This window comes from Mchenga conophoros, linkage group LG1 (assembly GCF_057382185.1).
Source record: "Mchenga conophoros isolate Kocher_MC1m ecotype Shallow Benthic linkage group LG1, M_conophoros_male_GT1.1, whole genome shotgun sequence".
Classification (NCBI taxonomy): Eukaryota; Metazoa; Chordata; class Actinopteri; order Cichliformes; family Cichlidae; genus Mchenga; species Mchenga conophoros.
In genome coordinates, this window is record NC_140526.1 from 6002868 (window position 1) to 6021609 (window position 18742).

Consider the following 18742-nt stretch of genomic DNA (forward strand, 5'->3'; position numbering starts at 1 on the left):
TGAGATACTACCTAAACCGCTTTAGATTCACTACACCTATATACTCAGAGAGCTTCACAAAGGACTTATTGGAACGACTCAGGGACAAGGCGTTGGTTTCGTATTCCACGGTGATCAGATCTACGGGCGACCAGACGCTTAGTGGTTTTGTTTATTTAAGAACGCAAGGTACTATCAACAGTGTGGACACGTACTTAAATAGCATAGCATCAAACTGCCGAGTAGAAGTAACACCAATTCCTCAACGTGAGTCCGCCAACACCTTGCTCCGGGAGTACTCCGCGCTTGTGCAGCACGGCGGCGGTGTGCTCGAACAGCAACACGGAGAGGAATTCGATATCAGAGCGGTGACAAGGTATACGTTTGCCGCAACAGGCTACACTTCCACGGATCTATCGTGTCTGGTGGCCGACCTGGAGACATCCAACTACGTGTCGTGCATAGTATTATTGCAGGAAGATAGTACCGTGTGTGGGTTCATACATGCGAAAGATGCCAAGTGCTCGCGGCTCATTAGGAAATCATTAAGCGGCAACCTGATTATCGACCCAGTCGACGCGGGCACAACTGACGGGGACGCCATTGACTTCTACAAGTCTATAGTGTCCAACGGAAACGCTGCCGTTCTATGTGCGAAAGACCAAAGAACGGACGACGTGAACAACGTAATCGCTCCGACACACAGCTCCACTTCGACGGGGGAGTCTAAGTTGCTGGTTCGAAGATATCAGGTGGAAAACAAACCCGGGTGTTCTGATGTCATTGTTATACGCGATCCGCCAGCAGGCACACCGATACTCGAGCAACCAGAGTCGCAGTTGCTCGCTGTGATTTCCGAGACTCAGAAAGCCGAACCTGTATCGGCGAGCACTCTAGCTCGCCGCGCAACGGCTACAAGAAGAGCTAAACGATCAGCGGTCCGCCGCAGTTCCAATTCCAACAGTCGTCGATGGAACAGTGTGTTTTGCAGAGAAATTAACTGGTTGGCACGCCGTAAGCGTGCCACCGAATTACAGCCCATTACCTCGGCCGACATCAACACGTGCGAAACCACCAAGGCTCTGTTAAACATCAACACCTGCGAAGTGCTTCTGCGGTTGTACCACCGCCATCGCTCTTTTGTCACTGTAGCGGATTACATGCGTCTCGCGTGACCGCCATGGACAAGTACGAGATTGTTGCACAGGTAGGCGAAGGGGCATATGGTGTTGTGTACCACGTTAAGTGTCGCGTTACCGATCAACGCTATGCGTTGAAGTGCCACCGCAATTACGAAAACGGCACTATGACGGACTCCACCGTCCGGGAACTGTCTTGTCTATCGGCTTTGAGAGGCCATCCTAATATAGTGGAGACGCTGGACTGTTTTCTTCACGATGGCGAGATAGCAACGCTCATGCCCTACCTCCCTTTAACGCTGTTTGAGGTGATCTACCAGGGTCGCTATCACTCGGGCCTGTTGCCGATTACGTTTATCGGCCGTTTCTCTCTGGAGATCGCCGACGCTCTGGCTTACATGCACGGGCTTAACATGATACACAGAGATCTGACACCCGCTAATGTGTTGCTCACAGCGGACACGCTAACCGTGAAGGTGGCAGATATGGGCCTTTCTAGGTATGCTGCGAAGTCCATGAGTTCTGGGTTGGTAACGGAGTCCTACAGAGCCCCGGAATTATTTGACACAAAGAAGGAGGGTATCGCGCAGTACACCTGCGCTATCGACATGTGGAGCCTGGGCGTGCTGATAGTAGATGCCATGGAGGCGACGATGACCTTTCACAGTAAAAACTTTCCAACGTATAAAATCATCAATGAAACTCTCAGTCGCGACGACCACGACGACGAAAGCATCTGGAATCCCATGTGTGTAATGCCCACCCTGATGCGGTGTACAGAGGTGAAGAGAATCGCGTTGGCATTGCTTCAGTACGACCCGAAGCGCAGACTCACTGCGCGGACGTTACTGGATGACAGTAGATGGAAACGGATCGCCGCCGCGATCACCGATGTTGATATTGACCGTGTGAAACGTTACGCTGGCATTCAGCGCACAGCCTGTAAATCACACTAGTGTGCATTTATGTTGCGATGTGAGGACGCTCATATGTATGTGTATGTGTATGTTTGTGCATTCATACAATAAAGCATCTCACTCCCTTTGTCATTGTGCTGTCATGTTTGTTTTTATTTGCGTGGAAGACAAGATTGTTATGCATACAACCAGAGTCCATATAATACCACATGTTGACACTGAGCAGACCCCAACAGCGTCGTTGTTCATATGTAGAGACGCGCAAACAGTGGCAGGAGCAACACTTTTGCGTCGAGTCCTCCGTTGCGGCTGGCGTCGGAACGGCAAACGTTGACTTTGTTGATCGTGGCTTCTATCCTGTCAACTGTGAACATATACCATGGTAATTAACACGTAGTTTATATATTACACAAACATACACACGTGTGGCATTCGGCGGGCTTACGTTTGGCTAAAATGGCATACAGCTGCACCTTGGTGGTGTCCACGGGCTGCAGGGGGACCAATTTGGGTATGGCAATGCGGCAGTCGTCTGTGCACACTAAGGATGAAAAGAGTGCATTGTTATTTTTTTTTTTACTCGACACCCCATCCAACAACCGTGTCGATATCGTGATATCGCAGAGGGGGGGGGGGGGGGGGAATATGTGCTTACTACGTACAGCGAGTGGTAGTCTGCGGTGTCATGTGCTCGGGTTCCTCTGCCGTGCTCCCAGTGGCAGGATCATCGATTGGATCAGCGTCGTCCGGATTACCGTCGAGAGACCGACTGACTTGTGAACAGGACTGATCCGCTTCAGCACTTTGCCGTGTGTAAATGAAATACTTGTAGTTTACATTGCCGCGCCCCACAAACGTCGTACCGTTTGGGGTTATAAAACAGCCACCGGTCAGCCTTTGTGTTGGGCTCATAGTGTGGTTCCATATCTCTATTACACGCCAGATGTCGGGAGTCTCAACGTGAAACTTGTAAATTGCGCCGACTCCATCTAGCGGAGCGATAACTGCTGTGCTGTCTGTTACGCTACACGGCGTCCTTCCCGTTCCACAGCGCGCCTTTGACGTGTAATAATATATACCTCGATCGATTGGGTTTGCGATGACAGTGAATCTCGCCCCGCCTAACACATATTGCCCTTCGTCATTGCAAGTAAGAAATCGAATGGTGACCTGGTACCCCAATCTAGTGTGTGTCACTTCATACAGATGGTGGCTAGCTGGCCTGACGACCTGACCGTTTTTTCGAAAGACAGAAGTAGGACTTTCCAAATAGCCAGGTAATGAGAGCGAATAAGACAGTTTCCCAAATACAGCTACTTGTTCTTGGCCAGCGTAGCCAATCGCACTTTGGTTGCAACACTCCAGCCAAAGTGCTAGCAGGCTGACTAGCACTCGAACGCAAGCTTTTGACTGCCACATGTTTTCCAGCAAACCCACTTGCAATCGACGAACACACCGGTAGTCTTGGGGCTTTATACTCTTGTGAAAGGGTTCGGTGAGTGTGAGTCGGACCGACTGAGAACGAGCAACCGCCGACCTAGAATGCTGACAGAGACAGAGTTTTTGTTCGGTACACACCGTTCTGTTTTTTTCCCCACTGAACATGGTGTATAGTATATGCATTTTGTGTATGCTGCGTACTTTATACATCAAGTGGTACATATGTTGGTCGGTACACTGATGCTTGTGTGTGTTTTTGTGTACCATGTTTTTACAGACGGCCGTAAGACTGGCCGACCTAGACGTCGGGAGCGACCGACCTAGACGTAGGGGGCGGCCGACCTACACGTCGGGAGCGGCCGACCTAGACGTCGGGAGCGGCCGACCTAGACGTCGGGAGCGGCCGACCTAGACGTCGGGAGCGGCCGACCTAGACGTCGGGAGCGGCCGACCTAGACGTAGGGGGCGGCCGACCTAGACGTCGGGAGCGGCCGACCTACACGTCGGGAGCGGCCGACCTACACGTCGGGAGCGGCCGACCTAGACGCCGGAAGACTGGCCGACCTAGACGCCGGAAGACTGGCCGACCTAGACGCCGGAAGACTGGCCGACCTAGGAATATGCTGGCTGCACGTATGGAACACGAGGACGACTTACGGTGCACTTGCTCCGAGACCCAGCTCGCAACTATGGAGAAGAATGACACCCGGTCGGTTTGGGTTTCACCTACACAATGTGCTCACGGTGACCATGTGTCGCTTTGCGACGGCATTGCGATCAGCCGCAAATACCCCGATGAGAAGCATCCTTCTAATCGGTGGAAGAGAATATGCGGTAGCGTAGCAGCTTTGCTGAGAACCACCCCGGTGCGTTTCGAACACGGAGCCGGCTGCCTGTCTAGCTTGATCACCGAGGCCAAGGGGATCAGATTCCCCACCATACCTGAGATACTGTCGGTGGAAAGCCGTTCCGGCGTAACGGATTACTACATAGCACACAAGCTATTTGCCGCAAAGGTGGTGCATCTCACAGATGCGAAACCTTCCAACGATTTGGTCGAAGCACTGTCTTGTCGCGATGCGGTTCTTCGCTACAAGGGTGCATCGGGTCTCATGTTCACGTACCCTAGCATCATGTCGGATGAGTACGAAGGTCTGATCGCCAGGTTTCGCGGAGACTATATAATTTACACGGGCGACTTGCATTTCACCGGACACGCGACGACTCCAACTGAGCTGCTGAAACAAATCACCTGGTGTTTCACCGAGCTCATACGTGTCAGCTTCGCAGGCTGGCGTGGGACATCGCACCCAGGGCATCTGGTGCTTTACACGAGAAGGAAACTACACTAAGTCCCTCCGTTAAGAGTTGTGTGCCTCTGTTGCTGGCGGACCGCAGAATGTCACATGTTTCTCTGTGCTATAATACGTTGTTACGTGTAACCTCTCGAATAAAGCCGTTGAGATGTGTGTACAATGTGGACCGTGTCATTGTTTCAGGCCTTATTTTCATTTTGACTTTGATACATTGAGTCGTGATGATATGGTTATACTTTTGCAGGTGGACAAATGTAGACAAGCACCCAAGTACTCGTGCTTAACCTAACATCTAGCTGTCACATAATGTACGAGTCACGCGTCAGTTACCAGACGCGTGTGGTTTGAACAGCACACGAATAAATAAAGATGGGACATTCCACACGTTGTTCCACGGTGGTCGTTTATTATCAAATGTGATACAAAAACACAAAGCATGCATCCACCACGGTGGTCGTTTATTATCAAATGTGATACAAAAACACAAAGCATGCAAATTTCATCGTTCGCAGGTCAGTGTCAGCACAGAATCATCGACACACATAATCACTTGCGAGACACACTAGACGGGTTCCGTTTGGCATTTATTTGGAGGACAGTTTGCGGTCTTCTTCGGAATGGCTTTCGTGTCTCCCCAACTTGGGGAGCCCTGCGGTGTGATCTCACCGCGGCACTTTTTCCTCAGTCGCGATACGCCGCCAACCACTCGTACTCGTCGCTGCCAGTCCACTCGGGCCTTGATACCCCACGTTCTCCGGCAGACCGTCTCGGTGGCGGATAAGGATAGCCTTCCTCTAGTTCACGAGTACCTGTCGGGGGCTTTAACTCTCTGCGAACAACGGGACGATCCCCGTGCGTCTCGCGCGCGACCCGGTTCACGCCGGGTTTAGTGTTCCTGTTGACAGGACGCGGTGGCGGCAACACCAAAGGTCGTCCGCCGTCGTAGGAAGCAGCCTCGCGGTCTGACGTTACTCGTAAGTCTCCCATCATATCGCAGATTCCTTGAGGATACGAGGCCTCTCGGTCGGCCGTTTCCAAGCCTCTGATCATGTCGTAGTGATCTTTATCTACCGCGCGCTCGGTCGCCTGCTTTCTGCAATACAGCGTGAGCGACTCCATGTTCGGAAACACAAAGCGATCGGGGGGTTCGATGCCAGAAGACAAGACATACTCCACGCATTTTCCGTCTGGATCTCGAAACACAATCCGAGCGGTGGACCCACTGCCAGAAGACAAGACGTACTCCGTGCACGTCTCGTCTGGGCCGACTGTGTATTTCCAGATGCACCCCTTGCCTTTAGTGAACAACTCGAACGTGGCTAGGTCGCCGTCGGGGCCGTGCGTCAGGGCAACATACCCCGGTCCCGGCTTAGACATCGCAGAAAAGCATTGGGTTCTGCTTGGGAAGTAGGGAGTCGCACCGGCAACGACGGCACTTCGCCAAGTGGCAAAGACGCACCTGTCACGTTCTCGCATCTCAATCCTCAAGGCTCCTTTTCGGTTAAGCTGCTCCGCCATGGTGTGAAGCTAGAGATATATATATATATATATATGTATATATATATGTCCACCGTGGATACACTGAGTTTGTAGGATGTGCACGACTAGTTGTCCGATGAGTGTTAGTACTGTTTCATCGGTACGTGCGGTCTAGCCTACATGGCGGACATTAACATCGTGACTCTGATGCACATTCTTGTGAACCAGTTGTGTTTTACACGCAAGGTGAACAGCGTTTCGTTGCGATCGTGTTCCACCAACCATCGAGCCCCAAGCGACTCCACTCGATCCCGTAGGTCAACGGCGTTGTTCTGGTCCGTTATAAAGTCAAAGTATTTCTCATAGATCGGACTGAGGTACACCAACAGCTGATCCCCGTCGCGAATCTCAATGCCGCACACGTCCCTTTCCTCACACACGTGTAGCTCGCAGCCAGCGAGTTCGTCCGGTTCACCCTGCACGGGCAGCGGGTAGTTGGCATACAGATTATAGAACCTCCCGTTGCTAGACACGCTAGCGCGTTCGCATATGCGGATGAGGTTAGAATAGGCCGACGCGGACTCCCTCATCGTTTGACCACACAGCTCCGGATTGCTGGTCCACAGCGATAGTGCCACGCTGCGGTTTCTAGCTCTGATCGACCGGAATTTCATGTCCTCCGAACTACTTGTCACGTACACCAAATTGCCTTCGCTGGTTAACCAAAAGGCCCTGAGCGCCTCGTGTCGCCGATCGCACCGGCGTTCGAGATCCACGTCGTTGGGCAGCTCGCTCGTCATCATAAGTCTGTTTCGTTCGACCAAATCTCTATCGGTTAATGCATCCCCTCCGTTGGTGAAAATGTAGCCGTTGTCGGTAGGTGTACCCGAAAACAACCAGCAGTATCTGAAGTATATTTTATTCGGAAGGACAAACTGCATCAGAGAGGCCTTGGTGGGACACCTCAGTTCTTTTTCCGTGTGACACAACGCAGGACTATTTGCGAGAAGTCGAGCGGGACAGAGTTCCGCGCCGTCGCCGTGGACGAAATAATTGTCGCTTCCGTCCGCTCGACACTCTCCGGCTGTGGCGATGTTGCACCGCGGTGCGCTGTCCCCGTGCGCGGAGGATACCCAGTGGCTGTTGACAGAGTTCACCAGGGATCCCATCGTTACATCTCAAGTGGCTCCGATCGGGGTGTCGGTGGACTGTATCCGAATCAGACTGTCCAAGATGACGAGAGACAGCGAGAAGGACAGGGAACACACTGAAACGATGGCCGAGTACACGCAGTTGCTCACGAACCGCACAGCGCAAGCCCTTTTGATACAGCGGCTCGGCTTAGAAGGAGCTCGGGCGAGGATGCGGACTTTGCAAACGACCGACGCCCTTAGTAAGCAGGACTCGCATTCTGTCATGTGCAGATTCGGCCGCATGATCGACCGGGTGTTTGAATATTTCCGAGTCAAAGACATGAGATTGGAACCCTTTCAAATTGAACTCCTGCGAGGTGTGGTGTTAGGTGTTACGCTCACCCAACTGGGCGACAATCTCTACAAGTACAAACACGCATTACTGTCCAAACTCGGACTGGCTCCCCTGGGATCCGAGGCGTACGACCACGCGAAACCCACGCAAAGTCACTGGTATCACATAGAGAAGGACTTTCGGCGTTACGCAAATCCGTACACGCTTTGCCTAGCGCCGAGGCAGTGCGGCAAGAGTCTGATGATGAGACTGCTCCTAGCGTCTGTGTTGTTGCACTTGGACATCAACGTTATGGTCCAGGCTCAAAATAACCACATGTGCACTACGTTGAGATTGGGTGTAGAATCTGCCATGGAAGAACTGCAGAGGTTGCCGTCGTTCAAGGAGGAAGAGAAACCAGTCGGCGTGTACGGCAGTCCCGAGAATAGGATCTACAGATTTCGCGATGGATACAAGGGCTCGGCTTTTATCCACTTCCTCGCTTCTAGTAACGACGTACGTATCGCCGTGTTGGTTTCGACGTCTTGTCAACTTGACCTCGTTTTCTGTTTCTTAAAGCTTTTTTTCTTGTTCTTCTTTTTGTTCTTCTTCTTCTAATTCTTCTTCTTCACACACCCACACGTGCATATATGTATAAAAAAACCGGGTAAGTGGCGTACACACGGTAAGTGCTATATGTTGCTACAGTTTCTGCACAAACATAACCTTCCAGCGCACCGATGGACATGGACGCCGAGCCCGCTGTTGCGAACCAGACGACACCTAGTCTACAGGAACACTGCTTCTTGACAAGAGGAGCGGAGGCCTTAGACAGCTTATGTACAATTTGAAAGCCTCAGCCTTTTTACGCTTTCCTATTCCTAACTTTTCTACATCACTTTATTTTGGAAAAGCAGATGGCTCCCCTCCCTCGGCCTGGTTTTTGCTGGTGGAGGTTTCTTCCTGTTTAAAAAGGTTTCTTTCTTCCCACTGTCAATACCCACTGTTGCCAGGTATTCACTCATACAGGTGTTTGCTTGATTGTTGAGGGTTTGTCTTTATAGGGCTTTTACCTTACCATATAAAGCACCTTGAGGCAACTGTTGTGATTTGGTGCTATGTTGTCAGAATTGAATTTAAGTGAAAACTATTCGGTTCCAGACTTGAGTTATTGTTTAACAAAGTCAGAGTGCTGTCATTAACCTCTCTGTCTCCTCTCATTTAAATAAAAAATACAGAGGCCAAACTGTTGATACCAAACATACTAACTAATTGAAGAAGTCGTCTTTAAATTCCCTGAGAATACTAGACACTCCACACTCTAGGTCCACCTCTTCCACCAGTAGGCCTTTCGCCTCTTCACACAGTCAAACACTGGCTTTCAGACACATATACAAGAAAGAGGCAGGCGGAGAATGCTGCTACTTGTATTCTTTTTGAGCCATGTTGAAGATTTTCGTGACAAAAGTGGTAAAGTTGGCGCCAGTTAAACAGCTGCCCTCCAAGGTAAATTTGATTCCGCCAACAGAAAGGCACAGAGTGTTTGTTTTCACCGAAGCACCTTGGCATGCAGCTGTCTGTTATTGAAATGTGCGTCTTTGTGACACAGAAACCTTGCACGTGCTTTGGTTTCACTACTCATTTTCATGCAGAACTGCATGCGTGTGATTTGCGGGAATATAATGTGTAGTTATCGGTCAGGAATGAAATAAGGGTAATCCTCTTCAACAAAAGGATCTACTTGAAGTCATCCTCTAACAACAGGGCCTCTCAGTCCCTGTCGACCCCTTTCCTTTAGTGTAACCTGGATACCAGACTGCTGTTTGTCTAACACTGCTCCTTTCCCATCAGGTCCTTACAGTTCCCTTCTGCATACCAGTAGCCTGGCCTTCTCAGGTTTATAGTACCTGTGTGCAATCTGGAATACCTGACCAGAGTTTCTGGTCATTCTTTATTCTTGAATTCAGATTTGCAGATACTGACCTGATTTTAGCAATAGAAAACTTACAAAAACACAAATTCTTCAAAAATAAAAATGTGCAAATTTGTGGGAGAAAATAACACAAAAATAATACAACTGAATACAACTTGTAGCTGGTACTAGTCGTGTTGAAGATGCAATGACTATTGTTCCTTATGTGTCTGTGGTTCAACGTGTATGTTATTCCGACACCTTTCTTTATGTGTGAAAGGGAGTTACTGATGGTTACTAAGTACTCATCAGCAGTTAAAATCCAGGATGAAAACTATGTGAGCATGCGCAATGATGAAAGAATAACAATGAGATGAGATTTACCTGTTGCTTTAGGTGGACCTGGACAGAGGCTATAGCCCAATTCAACCATGACTATAACTGATGACAATATTTCTTGTTCGGCTCTTGAGACCAAGCTAAAGATCTATTCTACAGCCTACAGCAAGAGGGATGTATGATGGTGAATTTGGGTCCTGTTGACTGTTGGGATTCCCTGGAGAGCCTGATTGGTGCTCTGTTGTCTGTCAAAGAATAATCAAATCAAATCAAATCAAATCACTTTTATTGTCACATCACATGTGCAGGCACACTGGCACAGCACATGCGAGTGAAATTCTTGTGTGCGAACCCCACAAGCAACAGAGATGTGCAAACACAACAACACAAACGAGCAAAATACAAGAATGGCCAACCTGAAACTAATAAATATACAGTGGGGCAAAAAAGTATTTAGTCAGCCACCGATTGTGCAAGTTCCCCCACTTAAAATCATGACAGAGGTCAGTGTGGCACCTGTGGAATTCGTCTCGTTCGGCCTTAGCCTTACGCAAAGACGACATCGCCCGCGTCCACGCGGTGAGGTCGGACATGGAACGTACCACGTTCTGTCAACTACGTATCGTGCGAGACGTGGCGGTGCCCGGGTTGAAGGATCGTCGGTGTGTGGCAGGCCATGACATAGAGCTCCAAGAACCTCTCGCCGATGTCTCGCTTGCTGCCGCTGACAGCGAGCTGGTACGAATGTGTATGTCGAAGGGAATAAAATGTGCTGCGTTCCTGGAGCATTACGTTAAACGCGCTGACACCGAGGAACTTGACCTGGGCGAACGCATGCATTCGCTGTTTGTTTGCGCGACACGAGAAATGCTGACCAGGAAGTACGATATTATGCACCATTACCCACTTTTCAACCGGATGATGAGCATCTACTATGTGGAGAAGGACACCACAGCCCCCCCTTCGCTGCAAGATGTAATCGACCACGGAGGGCTGTTGGACAAGAGTGTTGGTGAACACGAGTCCTTACACGGACTTTCGGTCACGGGCCTGGACCACCTAGCCTTCAAACGTTGGAATTACCCTTACGTGAAGGACAACTCGCTAGACGTGACCTGTGGCGAAGACGAACCAGCTGAACCGGCTCAGGTTATTACACCGGAGCTAAAGTTCGAACTGCAGTCCGATCCCAAGTCCGAGTCGCTTACGTCCGACCGCACCTTTGTGAACAGAGATTCGGTGGCGGAACGGGAAGTCAAACCGACCGATGGGGTACACCAACGCCCCACAACCCCCGGTTCACCGTTTCTAACGACGCACGCGCCCTCTCACACCGCGCCTTCGCAGCAGCGGGTGGAACACGACGGCACGATACACTGGTTCAATAACCACCCGGGGACTTTGACGGACAGACCCGCGGCGTTCCCTTACAGGTTCGCCGTGCACGTGGGACAAGGTGTCACGTTCAACGATCTGATCCAGTACTGCGTGACGCGAGAACCTCAGGCTCAGATTGGATCGCTGCCGTCGCGTAGAGAATGGGGCTCTGTGAACCCAGTGCTGCTTATGGAGGACAATGTCGATCCTGCTACCGGGAAGACTGCGCATTCTTACGTCGTAACATCCAGAGGACACCTCAGCGAGCTGACGACTCGGCCTTGTTACAATGAGGTCTTTCTGCCCGGAAGACCAGTGACTCGGTTGAATCTCGATGTGGACATGAAGTGCTGCGCGTCGTGTCACGCACGGTACACGGTGAAGGCCAACTGCGCGACGAGACGCAAGGTTAGCCGAGCGATGGCGAGTAGTTTGTTGTTGGTGGTAGCCGAGTCGTTACTGTCCATGGTGAACGCAACGCCAACGGCGCAAAGGGCCCAACGGCCCAATAGCCCCCCTGATGGCGTAAGCCTGAAGGAGCTCACGAGAGCAATCGGTAAAGTGGCCGTGTACATCAGATCGTCGTCCGTGCAATCTAAGTTGAGCCTTAGGATGCTGTGGTATCTGCCCGTGGAACTGTGCAGTGTCCGTGGCATAGAGGCGTACAGGCCGTTATTGCAAGAAATGGAGAAGGTTTCTCTGCGCTACCTGTTGCTTTCGTACCCAGAGGAGACACGGGCCTGCAGCCTGTGCGATCTGAGCAAGGCGATATCGCAGAGCGCCTCAAAGAACGACGTTCGCTGTTTGCGACTGAGCGCAGACGCGCCTCGCAAAACGACAAGGCGTTCGGCCATCGACAGGGCTCCGTATGCCTTCAGAAAATCAGTGCGATTGCCCAACTGTTACAAACAGGGCACCGGATTCGAATACGTAGAAACGTTCAACGATCAGATCAATCTCCCCGGGTCCGGGTTCGACCATCATCTTTCTCTTTCTGTGGGACTTTCCTCCAATCCCATCGCCGACGACGTCACGTTTCTGGGTGACCGATTCGCGGACTTACTGAAAGAACGCCAGGGGTTGCCTGCAATCCAATTCGACGCCGAAGAAGACAGCCCCGACGGCGAACGGGTGGAGAATGAGGCTAAACGACTTATGGATTTGTGGGGGGTGCCTGTGACTGTTAGGCAAACTGGAACGGGGTTGTTCTGCGTGCAAGCCACGGAGAAGTCGACGACGTACCCGTGCCCCAAACATAACAGAGTGCACTCTACCTCTAAACTCAGCGCTCTCGTGTTTGCTACACAAACCAAACACAAATGTTTTGTCACTTAACAGTAATAATGCGTTTGGTGTTTGTTATGTATGTACAACAAATAAAGAATCCACTGTGGAAACACTCGTGTTTGCTGTTATTGAGTACGTGTCTGAAAGCAATAATAAGTAAGAGAGACACACCGTGATATTACTACAAAATATACAGTTTATTCAATTCAGGAAACACAACAAAGGTACACGCATACATTGATCACAAAGTAGTACATCATTGACATTAGAAAATATGCTCTCAGCACAGATCATAAAACAAAATAAGTAACACGGTAAGTGACAGGGCCGATGCTATCGTCGTAACCGCACACTCAAGCAGTACGAGGAAGATGTGGCATTAAAGCCCTAATGCGTCTAACGTCGGTGTAACATGAGCAAATGGGACGATGACGATATACAACAAAGCCGACAACAGGCAGAAGTAGTAGGCCGACGACGACAGCTACGATCGCGTAGATCCTGGCTCCATCTGCTGATGTAGAAAAAGCAACAAGGTCACCGCAAACACATACACACACACACAAAGCGACCAACTGTGAATTGTACACAGAAAGGTCTGAGTGTTGTTCTTTTCTGAGTGTTCTCACCGTTTGTTGGAGTAGTGTCTCGATGATCTGCAGTTGTTAGAGTTTGCAGCGGTGCCTCTGTTGTCGAGTTTCTGACAAACGTCAGCGGTGCCTCTGTTGTCGAGTTTCTGACAAACGTCAAATCTAAACGACAAAAAAAAACAAAGAGTCAACGCTCGTCATCACACTGTAGCCTGTGTGAGTGAGCTTGGCACCACACAACACCTTCTTCACCACCAACAACAACAACAAAAAAAAAAAAAAAACATTTGCTCTCACCGACTAAAAGTTCGACGATCGCAAATTTCACCCGACTCTGTAGCTTTGGTACAAAACAGCGGTATCTGCCTGCGTCTCCCTCGGACACATTCGTGATCTGGAGGGAAATGTTCCCGTGTTTCATGGCGTCCGCGAACAACTGCGTCCTCTTGAGGTACGACGCGATCTTCATGTCGGGAACATCGTTCTTGTCTCTGTATAGGTGAACGTACCCCACTCGGCTGAGCCGGTCGGACGGGTCAGGTTTGAGGTCGGGTCTGGACCACTCCACCGTCAAACCCCGGACGTCGAACGCGGGCTCCAGGTGACACGGCAGCACCACGGTGTCACCCAGAGCGGCTACGGTGGGATTCGAACCAACCACCAGAATCTCACCTGGACAGAGACAGAAAAGCATACACCGTAAACTAACAGCTACACAGCTCCCCTGTGTTTAAGTCTTCGCAAGGTTACGTTTAGCGACATTGTAGACATAACCGGGGTCCTGATATTATAACACACGCTTTGTGTTGTCGTGAATGAATAAAAAAATGCCGTTGATCAACCAGCATTCGCTTGTTGTCGCTGCTTCACAATAAAGAAGAAGACCACGCTCAATGAGTACAGGTTTCTTTTTTATTTGGTTCACATGTGGAAAACACAATATCAAGATGTACTACAGCATTCAGACGGAGTGCACAGAACACCGCGGACACACAACATTAGATCAGGCCCCTCACGATACACATAAACGACCATTACATGAACGAAACGGCCGTTAGAACTTGTGCATCTTGCCACGCCTGATGTTCTGTGGCGGTCCGGTGAATCGAGCCGGCGGCTGGGGCGTTTCGCATTCAGTGAAATGGTAGACCCTCTCGGCACAACGCGCCAGAGGTCCGATGGGTAACTCCATCCACGCCGGATCGTCGGAGTTCAACATGGGACTTCTGTATTTTACGTCGATAAGCAGTCCCTTTGTCCCACGCACGTTGCCTGTGGTGCAAATGTACTTCTGTCCTTTACGCCCACATCTATTCAAATCACGGAGATAGAACGCAGTGAGATTGCCGCCGAGTTTCCGCAGCTGGGTTTCGTCTGTCACAATGACATTCATGATAGCGCAGGCACTTGTTAGGGTGATCACGGGACACAGTCTGGGTTCGTGCTCTGCAGACTTCAACAACGCAGCGTAATGTAACCTGTGTACCTCGCCAGCCACGGTAACGTCGGAAGACTCTATGTCGTTTCTACTGTAACTCACAATGGCGCGCGCCGTGTGTTTCACCGGGGTGTCGGGCGGCGGCGGTCTGTCGATTACATCGACGTGGGACACTGCGGCACTCTCTGTGTCGTCGCGGCTAGCGTTGTAGCGCGCGATGATATCGCGAAGGCCCTTGCTGACCTCTGCTGTGTCATTGGCAATTGCAACCAAGCTGTTTTCCGTTGCCGCGATGATGTCGCGAAGTTCCCTGCTGACTTCTGCTGTGTCATTGGCAATTGCAACCAAGCTGTTTTCCGTTGCCGCGATGATGTCGCGAAGTTCCCTGCTGACTTCTGCTGTGTCATTGGCAATTGGAACCAAGTTGGTCTTCGTTCGATTAATTTGCTCTTCCACTTTGGCAACTAGGGTTAAAGTGTGCAAATCTAGACCTAATGTGGATGTTATCGCACCCAAGCCCGGGGAACGTTTCTTCCTATCCGTGCGTTTTGACGGCGCGTCGGCCTCGGCGATGTAGTCGTAGTCATCGGTCTCCGACGGGTGTTGTAGGCTTACGTTGTACCAGGACGCGTGCATGTCCACAATCAGTCTATTGCCCGCAGTCCAAGCGCACCAGGATACGTTGACGTCCCTGTACTTTTCCGCTTCTGAGACGTCTATCTTCAAATCCAACGAAAACATTACATCTTTAGAATTTAGGGTAACGTACAACACGTCGTCGTACCAAGACGATGCAATCACGCCAGACCCGGAGTACTCCCCGGACATCTGTACGGCTTTCGCTAACCCTAAGCCCGCCAGGCTTAGTAGAGTTGGCTCTGCTGCGAAAGGTGTCGCCGTGACGTTTCTGCTGAACGGTGGGGGTTTCTGTGGAAGCACGGTGTTTTCGGGATCGACAATCGTGTAGCCTAAGAGCCACGTTCCGTTCTCCGCTCCTACGGGGAGAGGGCCTTTGCACGTGGTGGTTAAATCTCCTCTGTTGAATACGCAGGGAAATGTACCCGACCAATGCTGAGTGGTGTACTCCGAGCAGTTGTCCGATTTCATGGAGATCTGAGTCTCGTCCACGGCGTAATCACCTACGATATGGGCTGTCATCCTCCAGTCGCATCTCGGAGGACTAGGCCCCAAACGCCACCTAACGATCGACTTGTGTGGATCGTACACTGTCACCTGTCGCATGGTAGGGTGTGAGTTCAGACCTTCGAGCATGGCGGCGTGCAGGGATCCTCGGTCGACGATCCCGCCACATGCTCCGGCGATGGCAAGCGCAAGAAGCGCTACGGTAAAGTGTAAGCGTGCCATCTGTGTTCGAGTGGTCCTAATCAAAACCTTGTGCGCTTATCCCCCTAGGTAGCCTGTGAATTGACCCTGAAGTGTTTTCGCCTCGGTTGGGAAGGGTTTATCTATACCGCAGCTGGGGGGGGGGGGGGGGGGGATCTACAGCCTGTGGTGGCTAGGTTTGTGCTGTAGGTCGGCGGCTCCAAACCCACAGGTCGGCGGCTCCAAACCCGTAGGTCGGCGGCTCCAAACCCGCAGGTCGGCGGCTCCAAACCCACAGGTCGGCGGCTCCAAACCCGTAGGTCGGCGGCTCCAAACCCACAGGTCGGCGGCTCCAAACCCGTAGGTCGGCGGCTCCAAACCCGCAGGTCGGCGGCTCCAAACCCGTAGGTCGGCGGTTCCAAACCTGCGGGTTGGCCAACCTAACGATTACACAGAAGAGCTGTGTGTAGTGTTACAATAAATCTAATCGTGTGTAGTGTTACAATAAATCACGCTGTGTAATTGTGGTGTCTTTCAACAAATGAATAAAAATAAAGACAACTTTCACTTACAACTCACCATGCCTCAAAGGTTCTTTATTTGTTTGTTTTTTTTGTTTTTTTTTTTACATGCACAATACACAGCTCAACATGAAATAAAAAAAAAGACAACGATACACAGACGTACGAGACAAAGGGTTGCATCTATTGCATCTATCGTCCATTCACAGTATCCCACTTTGGCTCCGCTTTCGCCTTGTGTACGCCGTCCCTAGTGCGTGAGGGCGAAGAGTCGACGTGTCGGAAAATAACCTCGACCAAATCCGCAGGATAAGCGTGGAGCTGATCGCGAGTATGGTACCGTTTTCCCGGTGCACCAGGCGACGCTTTAGTATGAGCCCTCGGGCCTCTCTGGGCCACTTCTACATGTCTTCCTCCCACCATGCTAGCACACCTCCCGTTGCACATCAAGCCCGCGAAGGGGTTGTTGGTCATCAGTCTCGTTCGCTTCCTGTACTTGGCCTTGTACTGACAATAATCAAGCCGCATCACATGTTTGTCTCCACGAGACACCTTCGCGACATTAGCTGTCAGCTTCCACTGACTGACTTTCCTGTTCTTGCGGAGCATTGCAGCGGTCACGCTCTTTGGGTGTTTGCCCACGTCATGGTACAGCCTGTGAGAGACCCATCGTTTCCACACCATGCTCGAGTCAGGGTTCTCCACAAAGTACTGTAGCGAGCGGTTTCTTTTGTGGAAATAGTCAATTATCTCCGTGGTTTTAGCCACCAGCGAATCGGCCAACGTCAGATTCCGCGGCGTCTTAGCCGTACTTCTGGCCATGCTGTATTGCTCGCACGGCGGACCTGCGAATATCACATCGGGAGGTGGTCCGGACCAGTCCTTGGACGGATCCCAGTCCAAGATATCCACAACGATGTCAGCGCCGTGTCGACCGTCGACGTCTAGCCTCCGCACCAGCCACCCGTTATCCACGAACGGTTTACATATACTACCAGTGCCATCGAACAGACTCAACAGTGTCCGACGAGGGGAAACGCTAGGCATTGTGGAGTAGACATTGTCTTTTTTACTAATCCGTTTACGTTAACCAAACGATTTGTCGTGGTGCGTGAGTGAAAGTGCACGGCGATGGCTCTGTTCTCGCTCGCGTTCGTCGTCCGCTTGACCATGTTGGCCGTACTGTCGACGGCCCACGAGAGAGCTGCGTATGTAGTACCCGCTGCGTCTAATTTGAGCACCTGTACGCATAACGCCGTCGGCTGTCCAAACCCGACGCATGTCATACTCCACTGCGACAACACCAGGAGGCCGATCTGCAGATATCGGTGTCCGCTGGGGCGACCTCTTCTGCTTGAGGGATGTGGGGACGCGTGCCCTAACGGTTATCACGTTAGGGCGGCCGACCGCCAAGATACCCTCATCCAAACATGCGCCCTGCACAAAACGTGTCCTTCGAACCAGCAAGTCATCCTTCCCGGTTCCCTCTGGCACGATACGATATGCGGCCAGCCGGACGATTACACACCTATGCGCACGTTAGTCGAACCCCCCGCGTCGACGGCATTAGTCGACACCTTGAACGAGCTGACTAAACTCTGGATGGCGGGTCTGACCGAGGAAGAGTTTATGAAACTACGCAAGTACTTTTCACCGTCTACGATATCCGACAAGATCGTCGCGGACCGTTTGTTTGCCGATGGGTCGAGGGTCGCCGAACATCTGTACTCTGCCCTAAACGCATTGTCTTTGCTCGACGCGGCAGCTAGAATGCACAAAGACATATTGAAACCGTTTATGTCACCCGGACTGGATCCTACCGGAGTTAAAATTGAATCGACACACGAAGACCCTTTAGCGGTGGACGTTTCCGGCGACACGCTAATCGTACAGGCCCGCGCAACCGTACCGCTGGGCGGTGAGCGCATTTTCAGATCCGCGGACGTCATGTGGTACGGAGTGCAACGTGTCTCGCCTATGAAAACGACAGCCCCTCTATTGGTGTCCGCGACCGACTCGACCGTAAACCGCGTGGATCGCAGATGTGATATCGCCAAGGGTGCCGAGTGGAATAAGGACTACGCGCGGGGCTTCTTTGTCTACGCGTTTGACATTTCGTTGATCGTCAAGTCTCCGTCTCTCCACGTATTTAGACACTTGGAAGTGGAGTTGTGGTACGACCGGGTTGGCCCTGACGGCAACGTTACAGAAAGTGTAA

The 18742-nt window shown here is 51.2% G+C and overlaps 1 protein-coding gene across 1 annotated transcript; it reads left to right on the plus strand.

Annotated features, from left to right (window-relative positions):
- Positions 1 to 1159: 1159 nt before the first annotated feature.
- Positions 1160 to 3887, plus strand: LOC146582801 (cyclin-dependent kinase 3-like). Its single transcript, XM_085279657.1, has 2 exons — positions 1160 to 2026; positions 3753 to 3887. The coding sequence occupies exons 1-2, from the start codon at positions 1160 to 1162 to the stop codon at positions 3885 to 3887; spliced, it is 1002 nt and encodes a 333-aa protein (XP_085135783.1).
- Positions 3888 to 18742: the final 14855 nt, after the last annotated feature.

Coding starts and splice junctions, on each gene's coding strand:
- LOC146582801 (XM_085279657.1), top strand. CDS start 1,160: ATGGACAAGTACGAGATTGTTGCACAGGTAGGCGAAGGGGCATATGGT. Junction 2,027..3,752: donor CCGATGTTGATATTGACCGT/GTGAAACGTTAC, acceptor ATGTTTTTACAG/ACGGCCGTAAGACTGGCCGA.